The sequence below is a fragment of the Salvelinus namaycush genome, chromosome 21, assembly GCF_016432855.1.
Source record: "Salvelinus namaycush isolate Seneca chromosome 21, SaNama_1.0, whole genome shotgun sequence".
Classification (NCBI taxonomy): Eukaryota; Metazoa; Chordata; class Actinopteri; order Salmoniformes; family Salmonidae; genus Salvelinus; species Salvelinus namaycush.
In genome coordinates, this window is record NC_052327.1 from 40,806,385 (window position 1) to 40,830,542 (window position 24,158).

The window sequence follows — 24,158 nt, forward strand, 5'->3', positions numbered from 1 at the left end:
AAACTGTTTGAATGATGTCTGTGAGTATAACAGAAGTCATATGGCAGGCAAAAACCTGAGAAAAATTCCAAACAGGAAGTGAGAATTCTGAGACTGGTCAATGTTCAACTCATCGCTGATTCAATTCCCTGTAAGATATGGATCTGTTTGCACTTCCTACACCTTCCACTAGATGTCAACAGCCTGGAGAACGTGGAATGAAGCTTATGCTGTGTTGTGGGGCCGGATGGGAGTGGAATGAGTCAGTGGTCTGGCAGATTGCCAGTTCCTGGTCACGCGCTTTCCTCATGATATCGCCTTGCGTTCCATAACTTCTACAGACATGAAGGAATGCTCCGGTTGGAACGTTATTGAATATATATGATAACAACATCCTGAAGATTGATTCTCTACTAAGTTTGACCAGTTTATTCGACCTGTTATATAACTTTTTGAAGTTTTCGTCCGAGTTCGCCGGCATTTGCGCGAGCGTTTGGATATGTGCACTAAACATGCTAGCAAAAGTAGCTACTTAGACATAAGTAATGGACATTATCGAACAAAACAACGATTTATTGTGGAACTACGATTCCTGGGAGTGCATTCTGATGAAGATGATCAAAGGTAAGGGAAAAATTATGATGTAATTTCATATTTCTGTTGACTCCAACATGGCGGAGAAATGTTGTTATGTTTGAGCGCCGTCTCAGATTATTGCATGGTGTGCTTTTTACGTAAAGTTGTTTTGAAATCTGACACAGCGGTTGCATTAAGAACAAGTGTATATTTAATTATATGTAAAACATGTATCTTTCATCAAAGTTTATGATAAGTATTTCTGTTATTTGACATGGCTCTCTGCAATTTCTCCGGATATTTTGGAGCCATTTCTGAACATGGCGCCAATGTAAACCGAGATTTGTGTATATAAATATGCACATTATCGAACAAAACATAAATGTATTGTGAAACATGATGTCCTATGAGTGTCATCTGATGAAGATCATCAAAGGTTAGTGATTCATTTTATCTCTATTTCTGCTTTTTGTGACTACTATCTTTTGCTGGGAAAATGGCTGTGTTTATCTGTGGCTATGTACTGAGCTAACATAATCGTTTGGTGTGCTTTCGCCGTAAATCCTTTTTGAAATCAGACATGTTGGCTGGATTCACAACATGTGTAGCTTTAATTTGGTGTCTTTCATTTGTGATTTCATGAAAGATTGATTTTTATAGTAATATATTTGAATTTGGCGCGCTACATTTTTTCTGGCTTTTGGCCAAGTGGGACGCTACCCACATATCCCAGAGATGTTAACAACAAGTTAAGCTGTGTTTTGCTATATTGCACTTGTGATTTCATGAATATAAATATTTTTAGCAATTTCTTTGGAATTTGGCGCTCTGCAATTCAGCGGTTGTTGATGAAAATGATCCCGCTAAAGGGATCCGTGCGTCAAGAAGTTTGTGGGTGGTTGGCATTGATTACAGACTGGGGAAAGCCCAGCAGGAGATGTGGAGAGTGACATGAGGGTGACCTCAGGTTACTTAGAGGTTAGTCAAAGTGTAGCTAGGTCATAGACTATGACTAAGAAGTGTTGGTTGTGAGGGACCACCCACAAAACCCAACAGAAAACAGGCTACCTAAATATGGTTGACAGCTGCCTCTGAACGAATGACAGCTGCCTCTGATTGAGAACCATAGCAGGCCAAACACAGAAAACCAACACAGAAATAGAAAACATAGATTACCCACCCAACTCACGCCCTGACCCCACTAAAACAAAGAAAATACAAAAGAACTATGGTCAGAATGTGACACACGTTGTTTAAGCTAATTCAAGTTGATCATTTTAAAAGGCTAATTGATCATTAGAAAACCCTTTTGCAATTCTGTTAGCACAGTTGCAAACTGCTGTTCTGATTAAAGAAGCAATACAACTCTCCTTCTTTAGACTATATGAGTATCTGAAGCATCAGCATTTGTGGGTTCGATTACATGCTCAAAATGGCCAGAAACAAAGACGTTTCTTCTGAAACTCGTCAGTCTATTCTTGTTCTGAGAAACTAAGGCTATTCCATGTGAGATATTGCCAAGAAACTGAAGATCTGGTACAACACTGTGCACTACTCCCTTCACAGAACAGAGCAAACTGGCTCTAACCAGAATAGAAAGAGGAGTGGGAGGCCCCGGTGCACAACTGAGCAAGAGGAAGAGTACATTAGAGTGTCTAGTTTGAGAAACAGACACCTCACAAGTCCTCAACTGGCAGCATCATTAAATAGTACCCACAAAACACCAGTCTCAACGTCAACAGTGAAGAATTGACTCCGGGATGCTGGCCTTCTAGGCAGAGTTGCAAAGAAAAAGCCATATCTCAGACTCACCAATAAAAAGAAAAGATTAGATGGGCAAAATAACACAGACACTGGACAGAGGAACTCTGCCTAGAAGGCCACCATCCCAAACTTTTGAACGGTAGTGTACATTTGAAGGTGATTCCTCGGCTTTGATGGACAGTAAAAGGGTTGCAGACGAGGTGGAGCTTGTCAAACATGGTGCACAAAGACCACTATCTCACAGTCAATCCTCTGCCACAGTCAATTCTTATATGGAAGTTGGGATTACTGCAGTTTCCCAGACCAATGCATGATTCACGTGAGTCCAGTTCAGGTGCCACATGGGCTGGCCAGCCATTGTTGGTAGCAAAATAGGTACATATGAGGACAACGCACGACAACAATTGTCAGATAGCATTTTGGCTGTTGAATGGCCTCCTGGCATGTGGCAGTCCAGTTCCATGGTCTCTAGTAACTGCCTAAGGTTGGACTGACAGTGGAGTGGGAAAGTTAATGTGTAGCCCCAGGCTATGTTGGTTCATTGTAGTGAACACCTACCTTGTGCGCTTGTCATGTGTGGTAGCATCCTCCCCATACAACACAACTGTCACAGTCAACATACAGTTGAAAACAGAAGTTTACATAAAGCTTAGCCAAATACAATTAAACTCAGTTTTTCACAATTCCTGACATTTAATCCTAGTAAAACTTCCCTGTCTTAGGTCAGTTAGGATCACCACTTTATTTGAATAATGTGAAATATCCAAATAATAGTAGAGAGAATGATTTATTTCAGCTTTTATTTATTTCATCACATTCCCAGTGGGTCAGAAGTTTACATACCCTCAATTAGTATTTGGTAGCACTGCCTTTAAATTGTTTAACTTGGGTCAAATGTTTTGGGTAGCCTTCCACAAACTTCCCACAATAAGTTGGGTGAATTTTGTCCCATTCCTCCTGACAGAGCTGGTGTAACTGAGTCAGGTTTGTAGGCCTCCTTGCTCGCATATGCTTTTTCAGTTCTGCCCACTAATTTTCTATAGGATTGAGGTCAGGTCTTTGTGATGGCCACTCCAATACCTTGACTGTGTTGTCCTTAAGCCATTTTGCCACAACTTTTGAAGTTTGGCTTGGGGTCATTGTCCATTTGGAAGACCCATTTGCGACCAAGTTTTAACTTCCTGACTGATGTCTTGAGATGTTGCTTCAATATATTCACATAATTTTCCCTCCTCATGAAGCTATCTATTTTTTAAGTGCACCAGTCCCTCCTGCAGCAAAGCACCCCCACAACATGACGCTGCCACCCCCGTGCTTCACGGTTATGATGGTGTTCTTCAGCTTGCAAGCCTCCCCCTTTTTCCCGCAAACATAACGATGGTCATTATGGTCAAACAGTTCTATTTTTGTTTCATCAGACCAGAGGACATTTCTCCAGAAAGTACGATCTTTGTCCCCATGTGCAGTTGCAAACCATAGTCTGGCTTTTTTATGGTGGTTATGGAGCAGTGGTTTCTTCCTTGCTGAGCGGCCTTTCAGGTTATGTCGATATAGGAATCGTTTTACTGTGGATAAAGATACTTTTGTACCTTTTTCTTCCAGCATCTTCACAAGGTCCTTTGCTGTTGTTCTGGGATTGATTTGCACTTTTCGCACCAAAGTACGTTCATCTCTAGGAGACAGAACACGTCTCCTTCCTGAGTGGAAGGAGATATCACATTTACATACAGTAATTATTCAGGCCCTTTACTCAGTACTTTGTTGAAGCACCTTTGGCAGTGATTACAGCCTCGAGTCTTCTTGGGTATGACGGTACAAGCTTGGCACTTCTGTATTTGGGGAGTTTCTCTCATTCGTCTCTGCAGATCCTCTCAAGCTTTGTCAGTTTGGATGGGGAGTGTAGCTGCACAGCTATTTTCAGGTCTCTCCAGAGATGTTTGATCGGGTTCAAGTCCGGGCTCTGGCTGGGCCACTCAAGGATATTCAGAGACTTGTCCCGAAGCCACTCCTACATTGCCTTGGTTGTGTGCTTAGGGTAGTTGTCCTGTTGGAAAGTGATCCTTCACCCCAGTCTGGGGTCCTGAGCGCTTTGGAGCAGGTTTTCATCAAGGATCTCTCTGTACTTTACTCTGTTCTGACTCAGTTCCCCCTAAAATTGACTCAGTACCGGTACCCCCTGTATATAGCATCGTTATTGTTATTTTATTGTTGCTCTTTTATTTTTACTCTAGTTTTTTTTTTTTTTTCTTAACTATTATTTTTCTTAAAACTGCATTGTTAGTTAATAAGGGCTTAAGGGCTTGTAAGTAAGCAATTCATGGTAAGGTCTACACCTGTCGTATTCGGCACATGTGACCAATACAATTTGTTTTGATTTGATATATATACAGCACCAGTCAAAAGTTTGGACACAACTACTCATTCAAGGGTTTTTCTTTATTCATACTATTTTCTACATTGTAGAATAACAGTAAAGACATCAAAACTATGAAATAACACATATGGAATCATGTTGTAACCAAAAAAGTGTTAAACAAATCAAAATATATTTTAGATTCTTCAAAGTAGCCACCCTTTGCCTTGATGACAGCTTTGCACACTCTTGGCATTCTCTCAATCAACGTCACCTGGAAATAGCCTTTACACTGCCTGGAGGCGTTGGGTCATTGTCCTGTTGAAAAACACATGACAGTCCCACTAAGCCCAAACCAGATGTGATGGAGTATCGCCTGAATGCTGTGGTAGACTGGTTAAGTGTGCCTTGAATTCTAAATAAATCACTAACGCTGTCACAAGCAAAGCATCCCCACATCATCACACCTCCTCCTCCATGCTTCACGGTGGGAACTACACTTGCAGAGATCATCTGTTCACCTACACTGTGTGTCACAAAGAAACAAAAATATTTAGTTTGGACTCCAGACCAATGGACAGATTTCCACTTATCCAATGTCCATTGCTTGTGTTTCTTGGCCCAAGCAAGTCTCTTCTTATTGGTGTTCTTTAGTAGGCGCCCATAAGGCGTCGTCTGTGTTTGGCCGGTGTAGGCCGTCATTGTAAATAAGAATTTGTTCTTAACTCTGAACCACCCATCCCGGATCCGGGATCATTGTCATCAGAAACACTGACTAGCATAGCCTAGCCTAGCGCCACAGGGATATAATATAATATAATTTCATGAAATCACAAGTCCAATACAGCAAATGAAAGATAAACATCTTGTGAATCCAGCCAACATGTCCGATTTTTTAAATGTTTTACAGCGAAAACACAACATATATATATGTTAGCTCAACACCATATCCAAAAAAACACAGCCATTTTTTCACAGCAAAGATAGCTTTCACAAAACCCACAAATAGAGATAAAATGAATCACTAACCTTTGAACAACTTCATCAGATGACAGTCATATGACATCATGTTATACAATACATTTATGTTTTGTTCAATAATGTGCATATTTATAGCCAGAAATCGTGGTTTTACATTGGCGCCATGTTCAGAAATGGCTCCAAAATAGCGAGAGTATTTACAGAGAGCCACGTGAAATACAGAAATACTCATCATAAAACTTTGATAAAGATACATGTTTAACATATAATTAAAGATACACTGGTTCTTAATGCAACCGCTGTGTTAGATTTAAAAAATAACTTTAGTAAAAAGCACAGCATGCAATAATCTGAGACGGCGCTCAGCCATTCTCCGCCATGTTGGAGTCAACAGAAATACGAAATTACATCATAAATATTCCCTTACCTTTCATGATCTTTCATCAGAATGCAGTGCCAGGAATCCTAGTTCCACAATAAATCGTTGTTTTGTTTTATAACGTCCATTACTTCTGTCGAATTAGCAACTTTGGCTAGCATGTGTAGTTCACGTGTCCATCCAAATTTACGCTAATGAACAAAAACTTCAAAAAGTGATATTACAAATCGAATAAACTGGTCAAACTCAGTTGAGAATCAATCTTCAGGATGTTTTTCTCATATATATCCAATAACGTCCCAAACGGAGCATTTCTTCATATCTATATAACCGATAGCAAGGAAGGACATCACATGCGCAGTGTGCGTGGCCAAGAACTGGCAATATGCCTGTCTAGTCACTCCAATGGCTCTCATCCGGTCCCACATCAAGCTAGACGCTTCATTCCACGTTCTACTGCCTGTTGACATCTAGTGGAAGGCGTATGAAGTGCATACAGATCCATAAATATAGGAGAATTGAATAGGCTATGACTTTCACAGCGACCCATTTCAGAATTTTTACTTCCTGTTTGGAAGTTTGCCTGCCATATGAGTTCTGTTTTACTCACAGATATAATTCAAACAGTTTTAGAAACTTCAGAGTGTTTTCTATCCAATAGTAATAATAATATGCATATCATATGATCTAGGACAGAGTACGAGGCCGTTCAATTTGGGCACCAATTCATCCAAAAGTGAAAATGTCGCCCCCTAGTTCTAAGAAGTTAACTGATTTGCCTAGTTAAATAAAGATTAAAAGGTTAAATATATATATTTTTAAAGTAGTGGTTTCTTTGCAGCAATTCGAACATTAAGGCCTGATTCACACATTCTCTTCTTAACAGTTGATGTTGAGTTGTGTCTGTTACTTGAACTCTGTGAAGCATTTATTTGGGCTGCAATCTCAGGTGCAGTTAACTCAAATGAACTTATCCTCTGCAGCAGAGATAACTCTGGGTCTTCCTTTCCTGTGGCGGTCTTCGTTTGAGCCAGTTTCATCATAGTGCTTGATTGTTTTTTCGACTGCACTTGAAGAAACTTTCAAAGTTCTTGAAATGTCCGCATTGACTGACCTCAATGTCTTAAAACTTCTTAAGGTTTTGGCCTTTCTAGGGAGTTTTTCCTAGCCACCGTGCTTCTACACCTGCATTGCTTACTGTTTGGGGTTTTAGGCTGGGTTTCTGTACAGCACTTTGAGATATCAGCTGATGTAAGAAAGGCTATATAAATAAATTGGATTTGATTTGATTTCAATTTTCGCATAAATGACATACCCAAATCTAACTGCCTGTAGCTGAGGCCCTGAGGCAAGGATATGCATATTCTTGGTACCATTTGAAAGGAAACACTTAGAAATTTGTGGAAATGTGAATTTGAATGTAGGAGAATATAACACAGTAGATCTGGTAGAAGAAAATACAAAGAAAAAACCAACCAGTGTTTTTTATCGCCATCTTTGAAATGCAAGAGAAAGGTCACTGTTAAAGCCATCACTCTGGTAATTCCGATAGTGTCCACAAGATGGAAGCATTGTATGTGCAAAGGTTCAGAGCGATAACTTGAAGTATGAGCTAACTACATGACATTTAGTGTGAAGTCACCCAGGTACATTTGGGCAAATCGTGGAGAAGACATTTGCATTCATATTACATTTGTCTGCAAGAATATCGTAAAATCTGTATACTTGGACTTTGATTTAGCTTTTCCAGTATTAGTAGCCATATTATAAGTTCAACATTTGCAAAACAACCAGTTTTCATAACTTCATAACTCTGAATACATTTTGCGACAGATACAGGTATCTAGCTAGCTTTGTTAGACCCCGATTGGTGCTTATTTGACAAAGTTAGAGTCGATCAAGTGAAGACCACCTGCGTCATCGGCGTGCCATGAAGGCGTCGGCCTCTGACCAGATTTGGTGTCCTGTAGGATATACTACACCCCTAATGATATAGTGAAGTCTGGTTACGTTCTAGAATCTCTGGGGAATACATACAAATGTGATTTGACTGGTTGAAACAACGTTTAGGGTTCGATTTTCACAGATTCCTTTCTTTGCAAATTGAACGAGTGGAAATACAAAATCGATCGTGCGTGCTATATGGACCTTTTTAGGATATGAAAAAGGATTTTATCTAACAAAACTACACTTCATGATATCTCTGGGACCCTATGGATGATAAATCAGAGCAATATTTCAGAATGTAAGTACACATTTCACCTTCAGAGGTAAATTTATCCAACGTATCACGGTGAAAAAAGTGTTTTGTTGTTAGGAGCTCTCCTCAAACAATAGCATTTTTTCCCGCAGTAATAGCTACAGTAATTGGACAGTGCAGTTATATTAACAAGTTATAAGACACTTATATGTAACGACATTTGTTTTTTCTCTAAAGTCTGCGATCGTGACACAAGACGCTGCATGATTTATGAATGTCCCGCCGATCCCTAAAAAGTTTGAAGTTTGCTGAAAATAAACGCACTTGACAGTGAGAGGACGTTTCTTTTATATATATAATCATATTCCTCCACAAATAATTCCCAGATCAATACTTTAACTTGCCCGAACGGCATCAGAACATCAATATGAAATGTATTTAGAATTTTGATCTAGCAATACAGTATGTTAAAAATAAAAGCAGATTTACTTACCTCGGTGGAGACCCTAAGAACCTCAATAGTTAATCAATCCTGTGAACGGGTTAGGCAACGCAAGTGTCTATACTTCAACAGCAAAGTTAGATATGACAGAAGTTTATGAAGTAGGGCCTTGTAAACAAAAAGGGAGTATTGTAAAGATCCACGGGTCTTAAGCGATAGTTTAAACCTTGTGACAGACTAGCGTCCTGTCCAGGGGGTGTACATATGCTACAGAATCAGGAGGCTCCTGCCCCTATGGGCTCGGACAAGGCTTACTTATTAGATAGTGTAGCCGCAGATTGGCATACTGTATGAAATACAGAGGAGATGGAACATGTCATGATTTTGTTGATTCTATTGATTGTGGTGTTGATAATGTAGATGGTGAAAAAGACGGGACTGACCTGCAGCATCAGAAGCAAGGTCTCCATCTGTCACCTGAACACTCTCTGGTCCTGTTGAATCAGGATTGATTGCCAAATCACAGTTCTTCATAGACAAATCTGTCAAAATCAGAGGTTGGGATCAAGGATCAGGAATGAAGCACAAATGTGTTACTGTCTCCAGCATATGTTACAGTTCAAGTTCTAAGAATGGCAAGAATCATTAAGATGTACAAGTGTTTTAGTGATTGTCTCTCAAAGAGCTCTGTTCTCATGCCAAACCTGGTCAATATGAACTATGAAAAAAAGAAAAACTCACCTGATGCATTGAAACAGAAGGCATCAAAGGGTTGGTCCGGAGTGTCATGGTGGAAGAAGACTCCTGTCATGTTGTTGGCACAGTTAACATGGGCCTTCTGTCTGAGGATGGTGGTATTTCCATTGCTGATCCAACCATATCTAAAATCAAATATTAGCATTTGGATTTCACATGACTGTGAATACAGATACGCATCTGTTGGTCACAGATAACTCTTTTTTTTAAATGGATCAGAAAACCAGTCACGATATGGTGTGACCACTAGTTGCCTCATGCTGTGCGATACATCTCCTTCGCATGCTGTTGATTGTGGCCTGTGGAATGTTGTCTCACTCCTCTTTATTGTCGGTAAAAAGTTGCTGGATATTAGCGGGATCTGGAAAACGCTGTCGTACTCGTCGACTGAGAGCATCCCAAACATGTTCAATAGGTTACATGTCTGGTGAGTATGCAGGCCATGGAAGATCTGGGACATGGGGCCATACATTATCATGCTGAAACATGAGTTTTTTTTTATTGAACCTTTATTTAAATAGGTGATTAAACAGTAAAGTACTAAAAAAGTCAACCAAAACTGCTATAAGTGTTTAGCTTGAGATAAGGAACATGATAAAAGGATACATAATAATACAATTTCTTTACCATTACCGGTTTTAATTTAGAATATGTCATTCAATGAGTAAGTAGTCTACTACAAATAAAAAAACACATGAAAGATTTACACTTCCGGTTTAATATACATGCTAGCATACCACACACGTCCAATACATTGCTTGATTCTAAATGGTACGCTCGTGTGGATATTGGAACAGTGACTTAGTCTTACGGAGTCCTTTTGCTGATTCCCATATAATTATTTACCCGTTGATAAACCACATCATGTGGGTCCTAAGAGGACACTGTAGTCATAAAGATGGATGTGTGACCTCACCTACAGGTCTCTAGGCCTTGGGCGTGGGCCTCGGTGACCTGTTCCTTGCTGGCGATGGTGCCGCCCAGGCTCTCACACAGTTTTTTGGCCAGACCAAAGGTCAACGAGTAGCGAGCTTCTCCCTCCACGTGGAACACTCCAGCATGGCTGCAGCTACGGGACTTTGCTATAGCTGGGGAAAGGAAGAGAATGTGAGAGAGAGGTTAGTATTGAGGAAATCGGCCTGTGAGACACTGTGACTGCATGGTGGCCATTTTGTAACTATGAATTTTAAAACTGTATAATATTTAGACTTCGTCAAAGAAAATGAACGAACACAACGTGGAAGAAAGGTTACTTTTCAATATGTTCTGAAAAGAACTAGGCATTCACTAGCAATGTACATAGCAACAAGACCAACTGGTTACAAACAAAACATGGGTGAAACAAATTAATTTCCCCCTGGCATTAGCAATAAAGTTGGCATTTACAATAAAGTTCCCATCACAAATTTGGGTTTACAAGAAAAATTAAAAACAGTTAAGCCAAGTTCCCTTGTAATTATGTTATTTCAACAACCTATCTTCTGAAAAAGAAATCTGACGTAATTATGTTGCTTTTCTAAAACTTCTTAACACTTGCGTTGTTGAATAGGGGTCTTGGAAAATACCTCTGAAATCAGTAGCTAGTTCTTCTAGTATATCACTCAACAGTAAATTACAAATATGGGACCAGGTGTGACCTCACTGTAGCTCTGACTTACTAGTATTTATTCAGCACTATCATAACCTGAGTACCCCTATATAAATAGTAATGTCTGTTAGCTTTGTCTTTGTTATCTTTTTCACCTGTATAAGCCTACATTTAAGATTTCAACACATTGCAATACATATAGATTTTGCCATAATGTATACAATTAGTATGCATGTGCTCTTGAGTTTCACTTCCTATAAACAGACACATGACCCAGCTTATACTTCAATAAATACCAACTGGCCAGCTGCTACAGTCAGATTCACTGGTTTCCTGTAATAGTCTCTTTACAGTTCATTCATGCTTGGTTTTACAAGGCTTTGTAGAGGCCTATTTTGAAGCTGTTTTACTGTAAAATTAAACATATTTTGCACATTTAAATAACCCTAACTGCCATTACAAAGTTGTTGAGGTCGTTGATTGCCATTGCGTCACTCAGCATACATATGACTATGCTCCTAAACAATAGACAGCATACAGACGAATACAACTCATCTTACAAATGTATTCAAGCTAGTTATGTTTGTACATTTTCCTATGAGTTATTACATTTCATAATGGTTTCGATGCAGTCTAAGTACTGTAAGATATCATGTAATATATCACTCATATAATGTGTTTGAACCTCAGTATGGTTCTGTTTCACAATATTTTGTTTCACTGGAGTAAACACACACACACACATACGCACATGCACGAATGCACATAACCATAAATCATGAGCACAAGTTTCTGATTATCTGTCATGTCATTGCTCATTGTCGCTTCAGGGCTATAACACACAGTGCCTTCAGAAAGTATTCATACCTCTTGACTTTTTCCACATTTTGTTGTGTTACACAGTGTGATGATAATTGATTTAATTGCAATGTTTTTGTCAAAGACCTACACAAAATATTCTGTACTGTCAAAGTGGAAGAAAAATTCTAAAATTTTATTTTAATTAATGGAAAGTAAAACACAAATATATTTTGATTAGATACATACAGTGCCTTGCAAAAGTATTCACCCCTCATGGCATTTTTCCTATTTTGTTGCATTACGACCGGTAATTTAAATAGATTTTTATTTGGATGTCATGTAATGGACATACATAAAATAGTCAAAATTGGTGAAGTGAAATGAAAAAAATTACTCTGTTAAAAAAAAAAAACATATGGAAAATGGAAAAGTGGTGCATGCAAATGTATTCCTCTTTGCTATGAAACCCCTAAATAAGATCTGGTGCAACCAATTACATTCAGAAGTTACATAATTAGTTAAATAAAGTCCACCTGTGTGCAATCTAAATGTCACATGATCTGTCACATGATCTCAGTATATGTATACCTGTTCTGAAAGGCCCCAGAGTCTAAGCAAGGGGCAACACCATGCAAGCGGCACTATGAAGACCAAGGAGCTCTCCAAACAGGTCAGGGACAAAGTTGAGGAGATGCACAGATCAGGTTTGGGTTACAAAAAAATATCCGAAACCTTTCACATCCCACGGAGTACCATTAAATCCATTATTAAAAAATGTAAGGAATATGGCACCACAACATACCTGCCAAGAGAGGGCCGCCCACCAAAACTCACGGACCAGGCAAGGAGGGCATTAATTAGAGAGGCAACAAAGAGACCAAAGATAACCCTGAATGAGCTGCAAAGCTCCACAGCGGAGATTGGAATATCTGTCCATAGGACCACTTTAATTATGGCTGCAGTCCCGTTAACGGGACCGATATGACAACAGCCAGTCGAAGTGCAGGGCGCCAAATTCAAAAAACAGAAATCTCATAATTAAAATTCCTCAGACATTCATGTGTTTTATACCATTTTAAAGGTAATCTTGTTGTTAATCCCACCAAAGTGTCCGATTTCAAATAGGCTTTTCAGTGAAAGCACTACAAACGATTATGTTAGGTCACCACAAAACCACAATAATCACAGCCATTTTTTCCAGCTGAAGGTAGCTTCACAAAAACCAGAATAGAGATAAAATTAATCACTAACCTTCGATTATTTTCATCAGATGACACTCATAGGACTTCATGTTACACAATACATGCATGTTTTGTTTGATTAAATTCATATTTATATCAAAACATCTGAGTTTACATTGAGGCGACTAGATTCACTAATGCAAAAACATCAAGTGACTTTGCATAGCCACATCGTTTCAACGAAATACTCATCATAAATATAGATGATAATACAAGTTATACACATGGAATTATAGATATACCTCTCCTTAATGCAAACGCTGTGTCAGATTTCAAAAAAACTTTACGGAAAAAGAAATGCACGCTATAATCTGAGACGGCGCTCAAAAGTAAAATACCACAGCTGCAAAGATGGCGTCAACATAAACACGAAAATACATGATACATGATTAAAAAATATATATTCCCATACCTTTGATGATCTACATCAGAAAGCACACCAGGAATCCCAGGTCCACAATAAATGTTTGTTTTGTTCGAAAAAATCCGTTATTTATGTCCAAATACCTTCTTTTGTTAGCGTGTCTGGTTTACATATCCAAACGCTAATTCTGGTCAGCGTTATATCGGACAAAAACTTCAAAAAGTGATATTACCGGTCGAAGAAACATTTCAAACTAAGTACACAATCAATCATTAGGATGTTTTTAACATATAGCTTCAATAAAGTTCCAACCGGAGTATTCCTTCTTGTCTTCGTGAGCAATGGAACGTAAGTGACTCCACGAGGAAAAAGCATGATCAGAAAATGGCAGCTTGATGGACACCTGACTGATTCTGCTATCATTCTCTCCCACAACATCATAGAAGTCTCATTATAATTTCTATTGATGGCTGACATCTAGTGGAACCCCTAGGCAGTGCAACATCATTAATAGCTCAAGGGGATTTCATTAAGGACTCTGGTGAATACATACAAGCTCAGATTTCTGACTTCCTGTTTTGATTTCAACTCAGGATTTTGCCTGCCAATATGAGTTCTGTTAATTTCACAGACATAATTCAAACAGTTGTAGAAACTTGAGTGTTTTCTATCCAATACTAATAATAATATGCAAATATTAGCAACTATGACTGAGGAGCAGGCCGTTTGATATGGGCACCTTTCATCCAAGCTACTCAATACTGCCCCTTCAGCCATAAGAAGTTAAGCCATACACTCCATAGAGCTGGGCTTTATGGAAGAGTGGCTAGAAAAAAGCCATTACTTAAAGAAAAAATAAGCGAAACATGTTTGGTGTTCACCAAAAGGTATGTGGGAGACTCCCCAAACATATGGAAGAAGGTACTCTGGTCCGATGAGACTAAAATTAGGCTTTTTGGCCATCAAGGAAAACACTTTGTCTGGCTCAAACCCAACACCTCTCATCAACACGAAAACACCATCCCCATAGTGTAGCATTGTCACGATCGTCATAATAAGCGGACCAAGGCGCAGCGGGATATGAGGACATCTTCTTTTATTAAAGATGACGAAACGAACACTTTTACAAAACAAAACAACAAACGACCGTGAAGCTACAAACGTTAGTGCACACACAAGCTACAAACGTTCAACATAGACAATTACCCACAAACACCTAAAGCCTATGGCTGCCTTAAATATGGCTCCCAATCAGAGACAACAATAAACAGCTGTCTCTGATTGAGAACCAAATCAGGCAACCATAGACTTTCCTAAACACCTACACTGAACACAACCCCATACATACTACAAAACCCCCTAAACAATACACACACCCTAAACTAGACAAAAACACACAAACATCCCATGTCACACCCTGACCTAACTAAACTAATAAAGAAAATCAATATAACAAAGGCCAGAGTGTGACAAGCATGGTGGTGGCAGCATCATGCTGTGGGGATGTTTTTCATCGGCAATGACTGGGAAACTGGTCAGAATTGAAGAAATGATGGTGCAAAATACAGGGAAAATCTTGAGGGAAACCTGTTTCAGTCTTCCAGAGATTTGAGACTGGGACAGAGGTTCACCTTCCAGCAGGACAATGACCCTAAGCATACTGCTAAAGCAACACTTGAATGGTTTAAGGGGAAACATTTAAATGGCTTGGAATGGCCCAGACCTCAATCCAATTGAGAATCTCTGGTATGACTTAAAGATTCCTGTACACCAGCGGAACCCATCCAACTTGAAGGAGCTGGAGCAGTTTTGCCTTGAAGAATGGGCAAAAATCCCAGTGGCTAGACGTGCCAAGCTTATAGAGACATACCCTAAGATACTTGCAGCTGTAATTGCTGCAAAAGGTGGCTCTACAAAGTATTGACTTTGGGGGAGGGGGGGGGGGGGGGGGGGGGAATAGTTATGCATGCTCATGTTTTCAGTTTCTTTTCTTCTAATTTCTGGTTTGTTTCACAATAAAAAATATTTTGCATCTTCAAAGTGGTAGGCATATTGAGTAAATCAAATGATACAACCCCCCTAAAAATCCATTTTAATTCCAGGTTGTAAGGCAACAAAATAGGAAATATGCCAAGGGGGTGAATACTTTTGCAAGCCACTGTATTCAACCCCCTGAGTCAATACATGTTAGAATCACCTTTGACAATGATGACAGCTGTGAGTCTTTCTTGGTAAGTCTCTAAGACCTTTGCACACCTGGATTATACACAATGTTTGCACATGATTATTTTTTAAATGTCGTTTTGGTAAGCAATTCCAGTATATATTTGCCATTGTGTTTTACGTTATTGTCCTGCTGAAAGGTGAATTTGTCTCCCGATATCTGTTGGAAAGCAGACTAAGACAGGTTTTCCTCTAGGATTTAGCCTGTGCTTAGCTCTATTGCATTTATTTTTATCGTAGAAAATTCTGTATACCTTAGCGATGACAAGCATATCCAGAACATGATGCAGCCATCACTATGCTTGAAAATATGAAGGTGTAAATATGACGCTGTGATGTGTTGTGTTTTTTACCCCAAACCTAACTCTTTGTATTCAGGACATAAAGTTGGCTTTTAGTGCCTTATTGCAAACAGGATGCATGCTTTGGATAATTAATTTTTCTGTACAGTTGAGTTGAGTTGATTTTATTTTTACAGGGACAGTGCACATTAATCAACGTTTCAGTAAAAGTGCCGGTTTTAGCCCGCCGGCTAATTTTCAACCGCAGTCCCTGGGCAGGTTATTAAAAACAATTACAATATAGACAATCATTGAGCAGTGAGCACACGCAGAGCAACATAGAACAAAAAGCAGCAAGACAAAATTCATAAAAGCAACAAAGTGTTTCCACACCTCACAAGCTACAGACAACAGACAACATGGAAAGCGGCAATACACAGCTAGGGATTATGTTCACAAATCTGATTGACCTTGAGCCATGTCTTCATGCATTTTGTGAAAGTGTGATATGTGGTGCAGTTATGTGTGTCTGATGGCAGTGTATTCCAGACATGGGAAGCTCTCACAGAGAAAGCGGATTTACTAAAGTTGCTTTTCCTTAAGGGAACTATACAGTCACCTCTCATGGCAGACCTTGTGGATCTGCTGCCATATGTTTGGGTTTTCTGTTTAACCTCTTTGGGCTCAAGGGGCAGTATTGAGTAGCCAGATAAAAGGTGCCCATTTCAAAAAGGCCTCGTACTCAATTCTTGCTCGTACAATATGCATATTATTATTACTATTGGATAGAAAACACTCTCTAGTTTCTAAAACCGTTTGAATTATTTCTCTGAGTGAAACAGAACTCATTCTGCAGCACTTTTCCTGTCAGGGAGTGAGATTTCAGAAATCCAGGTCCCTGTTCTGAGATCAGTTTATAAGTCCCCATGCAAGCTATGAGGGTACATGCACTGCATACGCCTTCCTCTAGATGTCAGTAAGCGGTGAGACTTTGAATGGAGTCGATTGCGCAATCTGGGACCTTATATTAGACCGTGGAACAGGAAGTACCGTTCTTTTCAACAGTGCGCTTGACGCATGAAGACATCAGAATGGCGTCCTGCAAACGCTTTCGTTTTAGTATTTCTATATCTCCGGTCATGTTTTTATTCGTTATAGGTGTTAAAGACATCATAAGGTAGTTAATTTAAACCGACTTATAGCAGTTTATTGCGATTTTCTGGGATTTCTTTGCCATGCGCTTTCACGAGTTGGACACCACTCCAGTTGGCGGCTAACGTTTAGCGGCTAATTCGACCGGACAAGAGGACATCTTTCAACCCAAAGACGATTGTTTTGAAGAAAGGACACCTTGCCCAAGATTCTGATGGAAGCTCAGCTAATAGTAAGCAGTCTTTATGCTGATAATTCATTGTTCTGTTGAAAAATGTCAAATGCATGAAACGCCATTGCTTGCAGTGTAGCATTGTGTTATCGCAGCCTGTATTGCGCAGTAAGGTTAATTTTAAAAATGTAATTCGGCGATTGCATTAAGAACTAATTTGTCTTTCAATTGCTGTCCAACCTGTATTTTTTTAGTCAAGTTTATGAATAGTTTTCGATAAGAGTAGGTGGCTTTCCAAGATGGCGCCGGACAGATTGCTTGACGTTATGGACACTATTCTCATTGTATAAGCACAATTTGTGCCGCTAAATATGCACATTTTCGAACAAACTCTATATGCATTGTGTAATATGATGTTACAGGACTGTCATCTGAAGAATTCTGAGAAGGTTAGTGAAACAATTAATATATTTTTGTGGTTTATACGTTATAGCTATTTTTGCCTTGAATCAATGCTGTTGTTATGTTTGCTATTGTGCTAAGCTAATATAACGCTATATTGTGTTTTCGCTGTAAAACACTTGATAAATCGGAAATATTGTCTGGAATCACAAGATGCCTGTCTTTCAATTGCTGTACACTATGTATTTTTCAGAAATGTTTTATGATGAGTATTTAGTTATTTGGCGTTGGTGTCTGTAATTTTTCTGTCTGCTTTCGGTGCAATTTCTGACTGTAGCTGCAATGTAAACTATGATTTATACCTGAAATATGCACATTTTTCTAACAAAACATATGCTATACAATAAATATGTTATCAGACTGTCATCTGATGAGGTTGTTTCTTGGTTAGTGGCTATTTATATCTTTATTTGGTCGAATTTGTGATAGCTACTGATGTAGTAAAAAACGGATGGAGTAAAAATAGTGGTGTCTTTTGCTAACGTGGTTAGCTAATAGATTTACATATTGTGTCTTCCCTGTAAAACATTTTAAAAATCGGACATGTTGGCTTGATTCACAAGATGTGTACCTTTCATCTGGTGTCTTGGACTTGTTAATGTGTGAAAGTTAAATATTTAAAAAAAATATCTTTTGAATTTCGCGCCCTGCACTTTGAGCTGGCTGTTGTCATAAGTGTACCGGTGTCGGGCTTGCACGCCAAACAGGTTAACAAAAATACTGAGTGGAGGGGGAGCCAGGCCATTTAGGAACTTGAATACAAAACATGCGTCGGTGTATTGCACAAGATTTTCCCAACTCAGGAGCTCATGCTTTCTGAGGATGTAACAGTGATGATGGCTATTGGGCTTCCTATCAAGCAATTTGAGAGCCTGTTTGTAAACAGACAAACAGGCAAGTTTGGGCCCAAACCAAGACAGAAGGCAGATCATTAATGTACAGGCTGAACAGGAGGGGCCCCAGTATTGACCCTTGGGGCACGCCCACATCATAGCTAAGAGTGGGCGACAGCTCATTGCTCACTCTGACACACTGAGTTCTGCCTTCAAGGTATGATTTCATCCATCTCAAGGCATCGGGGGAAAAGTTGAACAGTATTTTTTTGTTTTTGGCTAAAAAACGTACCCATTTGAAACTGCCTATTTCTCAGCCCCCGAAACTAGAATATGCATATAATTGGCAGATTAGGATAGAAAATTCTCTGAAGTTTCCAAAACTGTCAAAATTTTGTCTGTGAGTTAAACAGAACTGTTATTGCAGGCTAAAACCTGAGGAAAATCCAATCAGGAAGTGCCCCTGTTTTTGAAACCTCTCTGTTCCTATGCATCCCTATTGCCCATTTAAAGGGATATCAACCAGACTCCTTTTTCTATGGCTTCCCTAAGGTGTCAACAGCCTTTAGACATAGTTTCAGGCTTTTATTTTGAAGAATGAGCGTGAACGACCACATTGCGTAAGTGGATAGGTGGGGGCTCTCAGAGTGAGTTGTGCGCAAAAGAGAAAGGCGGCCATTGTTACTCCCGGTCCTAGTGAAAAGCCAACTGTCCCGGTTGATATATTATCGAATAGATATTTGAAAAACACCCTGAGGATGGATTATATTGGAATTTTTGTCTGCGCTCTTTCTGGTGGATTCCTGGGCATAACGCATCAAACTAACGGAGGTATTTGGATATAAAAAATATCTTTATGGAACAAAAGGAACATTTGTTGTCTAACTGGGAGTCTCGTGAGTGAAAACATCCGAAGATCATCAAAGGTAAACGATTCATTTGATTGCTTTTCTGATTTTCGTGACCAAGTTACCTGATGCTAATTGTACTTATTGTTTTGTCGAGCGATCGATAAACTTACACAAACGCTTGTATTGCTTTCGCTGTAAAGCATAATTTCAAAATCTGAGACGACAGGTGGATTAACAAAAGGCTAAGCTGTGTTTTGCAATATTGCACTTGTGATTTCATGAATATGAATATTTTCTAGTAATATTATTTACCTGTGGCGCTATGCTACGCTATGCTATTCAGCGTTGCTGATGACAATTTTCTCGCATCCGGGATGGGTGGTTCAGAAAGGTTAACAGTATCAAAAGCCTTCCGTAGGTCCAGAAACACAGCCCCAACAACGCTCCCTTTGTTCATCTTGGAGTTTTTCCAGAAGAAAGCAGTTGGCCGTTTCTGTGGAGTGTTTCGCTCTGAAGCCAAACTGCATGGAGTGTAATGTGAAGGGGCTGTTGTTGAGGTGGGCAATCAGTTGTTCTGCTACACCCTTTTGAACAACCTTTGACACCACAGGTAGTATACTAATGGGCCTGTAGTTACTCACGTCAGCAGGGTCTCCCGATTTAAAGATGGCCGTTATTATGGCCGACTTCCATACCCTTGGAAACACCCAGAGACCAATAGATGTGTTGGTGACCTTAGTAATGGGGCCAATGAGTGACTCTTTGTAATTTTTAAGAAAGGTAGAGTCCAGCCCAAACACATCTTTGGCTTTAGAGTTCTTTAGTGAGCTAATCACCTTGTTCACCTTTGACTCAGAAACCTCCCTTATGATGAAGACAGGTTGAGTGTCATTTACTAGCACTGAGCCCAAGAAACCAGTGGAGGGGTTCTGTGTCAGTACCCTGACAGAGTCAATAAAGTAGGAATTGAAGGCTATTGCTATTTTGACAGCATCCTGTGTTAGATTGTTATTCACCATGATTTCTAGTCTTTTTGCAGTGTTACTAGGGTCTTTCCCTGTTAACTTTTTTAGATTCTCCCAGATCAATATACAATTTCCCTTTGCTTCACCAATTATGTTAATAAAAAAGTTTGCCTTGGCCTGTCTGATTTCTTTCATCACCTTATTTCTCAACATGGTAAACGTACGTCTGTCATGCTCTAATTTGGATCTTAGGGCTATTTTTAGAGCATAATCTCGTTCTTTCATCAATTTCCAGATTTCTCTCTTTAGCAAAGGAAGAGTGCTCCTTTGGCCAGGTTTGGATTTGATTTTCTTTAGGAAACCATTTATTGTAGAAAAACCTGACTATCAGCTTCCACGTCTGTATAGGACAAGAGGACAAGGGACAAGAGATCATTCCAGTTAATTCCCTTAATTGCGTTTTCAAAATAGTGTAATTCACTCCTAGGTATTCTTAGTTGATCCATCTTTCTAACAGTAGAGAGGTTAAACCTGCTCTTAGACAGCTTTCTGGCTATAAGTGTCAGATTATGATCAGATAGCGCAGTAACCATATTGAAAGATTTAGTCACTCTCTCTGGTTTATTACTGAACACCAAATCAATCTGTTTTAGAGCAACAAGTCACCCTGGTTGTCCCTTTAACTAGCTGTGAAAGGTCAAAGGTATTAGTGATCCGTTTGAGGGTTTTCCTACAAGACTTGTCTTCATAATTACTATTAAAATCTCCAATTAAGATGACCTCTTTCCCAAAATCACATTCCCTAAGCATGTTATTAAACTGATCAAAAAACACTTTTGGTGGAAGGTGGCCTATACATTCCAATAAGGGTAAAAGACATTTGGGGAGACAGTGTAACGTTAAGGCCAATACATTCTAGTTCATTATCCCATGACTACTCAATTTGTTTACATCGGATATGTTCTTTAATGTAAATCATCACACCCCCTCCTCTTCCTTCAATCCTGTCTAACCTGAAAACATTGTAGCCAGGCACCATCAAAGCAGCATATGGAGAGTTTTTATTGAGCCATGTCTCTGAGAGGCAGAGGAAGTCAAGGTTGGAGGCTTCCTTCTTTTCACTCTGTCATTTAAGTTAGAATTGTTGAGTAACTACAATGTGGCTGACCAATCCTCAGTTTTGTCCTGTCACGGCTATTAAACTCTGTAACTGTAACGATTAGCCTCATGGTGAAATCTCTGAGAGGTTTTCTTCCTCTCCGGCAACTGAGTTAGGAAGGACGTTTGTATCTTTGTAGTTACTGGGTGTATTGATACACTGTCACGCCCTGGCCTTAGTTATCTTTGTTTTCTGTATTATTTTAGTTAGGTCAGGGTGTGACATGGGGGATGTTTGTGTGTGTTTGTCTCGTCTTGGGTGGTTGTATTGTCTAGGGAGTTTTTGTAGAGTTCTTGGGGTTGGGTTCAGTGTAGGTGTTTAGGTAAGTCTATGGTTGCCTGGAATGGTTCTCAATCAGAGACAGCTGTCTATCGTTGTTTCTGATTGGGAGCCATATTTAAGGCAGCCATAGGCATTAGGTAGGTTGTGGGGTTGTGGGTAGGTTGTGGGTAAGCCTGGGCGCGAACCCAGCCCAGCCTGGGCGCGAACCCAGAGACTCTGGTGGCGCAGACCACTGCGCCACCCGGGAGGTCACCGGAAACATATTACTCCTGAACGTATTAAGGCTTGCCATAAAATGTCAGCTTTTCATTTGTTATTAATAATAAAAAAATAAACATAATTCCACTTTGTGTTTAGGCTAGTGACATCACATCTCTATTTAATCCATTCTAAATTCAGGCAGCAACATATGGAAAAAGTGAAGGGGTGTGAATACTTTCTGAAGGCACTGTAACTTGACTCCACCTGTAACTCACAGAAACACAGTTAAAACTTTCCTAAACACCAGAAAACAAACGGCAATCACAACAAAACTTTTAAAGAAATTAGATGATATACAGGATAATTACAATACGGTTACTTCTCTGTGGTGTGTCCCTCATTTTACAGTTCAACAATGCTATCTGTTAGGGGAACCACAGGAGAGAAAAGGAGAAACTCGACACTTCTCTCTGCATTTAGTACATTTCCTTAATCTCTTATGATGACAGCTTGATTATTGATGGATCACTAATAGTTACACATTCAAACTGTTGGATGGTACACAGTTGCATTGGTCTGCCTAGGAACTGATTGGACAGAACAGAGAGTTCTGGGAAACTATCTTCTGTCAGTGAAACCAAACAAGAGGCAACTTGACTTTTTTGAATAGCAAATGAACAGGATGTAGCACACACACACACACACACACACACGTTATCAGATTTCACATGTACACACTAAGGTGGATTTCCAATCACTTTTCCACAGTCAGTTGCTAGTTGAACAGCACATTTGCATCTGGGTGAGAATCTATTCTGTGACAATCATCCAGAGTCTTGTGACATAAAGAAATGAGAGACAGAAACAACAGATTAGGGGCAGCCAAGTGGGAATTACCATGTGACCTTGTCTCTGCCCTGTCTCTGTAGTGACCCTTTGCGCTTGTCAGGACTGGTGGTCAGTTTCACACACTTATCTAAAGTTTTACTTTAGCAGGCATGATGAACAGGTGTCATGAGCGACAGACCTGTTTCCAAGACTCTCATGTATTCTCAGTCTCAGACCAAAATCGTAAAATGTCAAATGTTATCTCTTTCTCTGTGTTTCTGACTATACAAGCAGTGGGAAACACTTTGGGTAAAGGGAAAATAACCTCATCAGCAAGGTGACGTACAACCTGGCTGGTATCAAAGGTTGATGACATGTCAAAGTATGGAGGCCTACAGAGAAGGACCTTCAGAATACTTTGAAATAACATAGATATTATCCTTCTGATGAAGTTTGTAAAGATAGTCAGAATATAATAGAAATATTATAGAAAATGTTCAATACATTTTCTTAGAATGTCAGGCCTTTTTATCTACAGACTGCAGAAGCATGGACATCATGAACACACACACACAGGAAATCACACCCCGGCTATTCTATCTCCATGATGCTTGTTGACACAGGATAACCATGGCGACAAGGCACAAACATTAGTTGTGAAAGAGGTGCGCGTCTCGTGTCTCCAGGTTGTTGGGCACTGGCAGAGCAACAGGGCACGAGGATCAGTGTATAGGGACACGAGGGACCATGAGAGAGAGAGGTCCCCAGGGCTGAGCTGCCCGCCTCAGAGAGATGTAGACATTTACTATCTCCCTCCCTCCATCTCTCTCTCTATACACAGCTTTGAACATCAATGGACACACTGAATTATTCAGTTTAACATCTGTTCTACTTCTATATATCACCACAACTCTCAGAGATGTCACTCTACTCCAGAGACAATAGATGAACACTGGAGTCTCAAGAGCATGGGGCCTCTTCAGTAAACCTAGATCATATCTTATAATTCTTGAGGAATCGACAACCACATGATCAATTATTTTATGAATTTTTTGTTGCAACTTGTTACAGATTGTATAGAGAGATCACCATATCAACGGCAAGGCTGACAGAGCACTCTTCCCACTATAGGCACGACATGACTTCCAGTAACTTAAATTCAAATAGCATCCTACATCTGTCAATATTCCAAATTATGCTCAACTGTACCCAGAGGGATAGGATGCCTAAATCTAGATGCTGTTTAAGAAATAAGTCACGTGATAGAAGAGAAAATAGGGCAGTGCTCTGTTGGCAATGCAGATTGTGTTGTCTTCAATACATTT

At 39.6% G+C, this 24,158-nt stretch overlaps 1 protein-coding gene across 1 annotated transcript in view; it reads right to left on the bottom strand.

Annotated features, from left to right (window-relative positions):
- LOC120066730 (CD44 antigen-like) overlaps nucleotides 1-24,158 on the bottom strand; it is a 48,482-nt gene that overhangs the window by 11,651 nt on the left and 12,673 nt on the right. The window contains exons 2-4 of the mRNA XM_039018194.1: nucleotides 10,347-10,518; nucleotides 9,416-9,555; nucleotides 9,118-9,216 (exon numbers count right to left, since the gene is read on the bottom strand). Of these exons, the coding sequence (XP_038874122.1) occupies nucleotides 9,118-9,216; nucleotides 9,416-9,555; nucleotides 10,347-10,518 (411 nt within the window). The remainder of the gene's footprint in view (nucleotides 1-9,117; nucleotides 9,217-9,415; nucleotides 9,556-10,346; nucleotides 10,519-24,158) is intronic.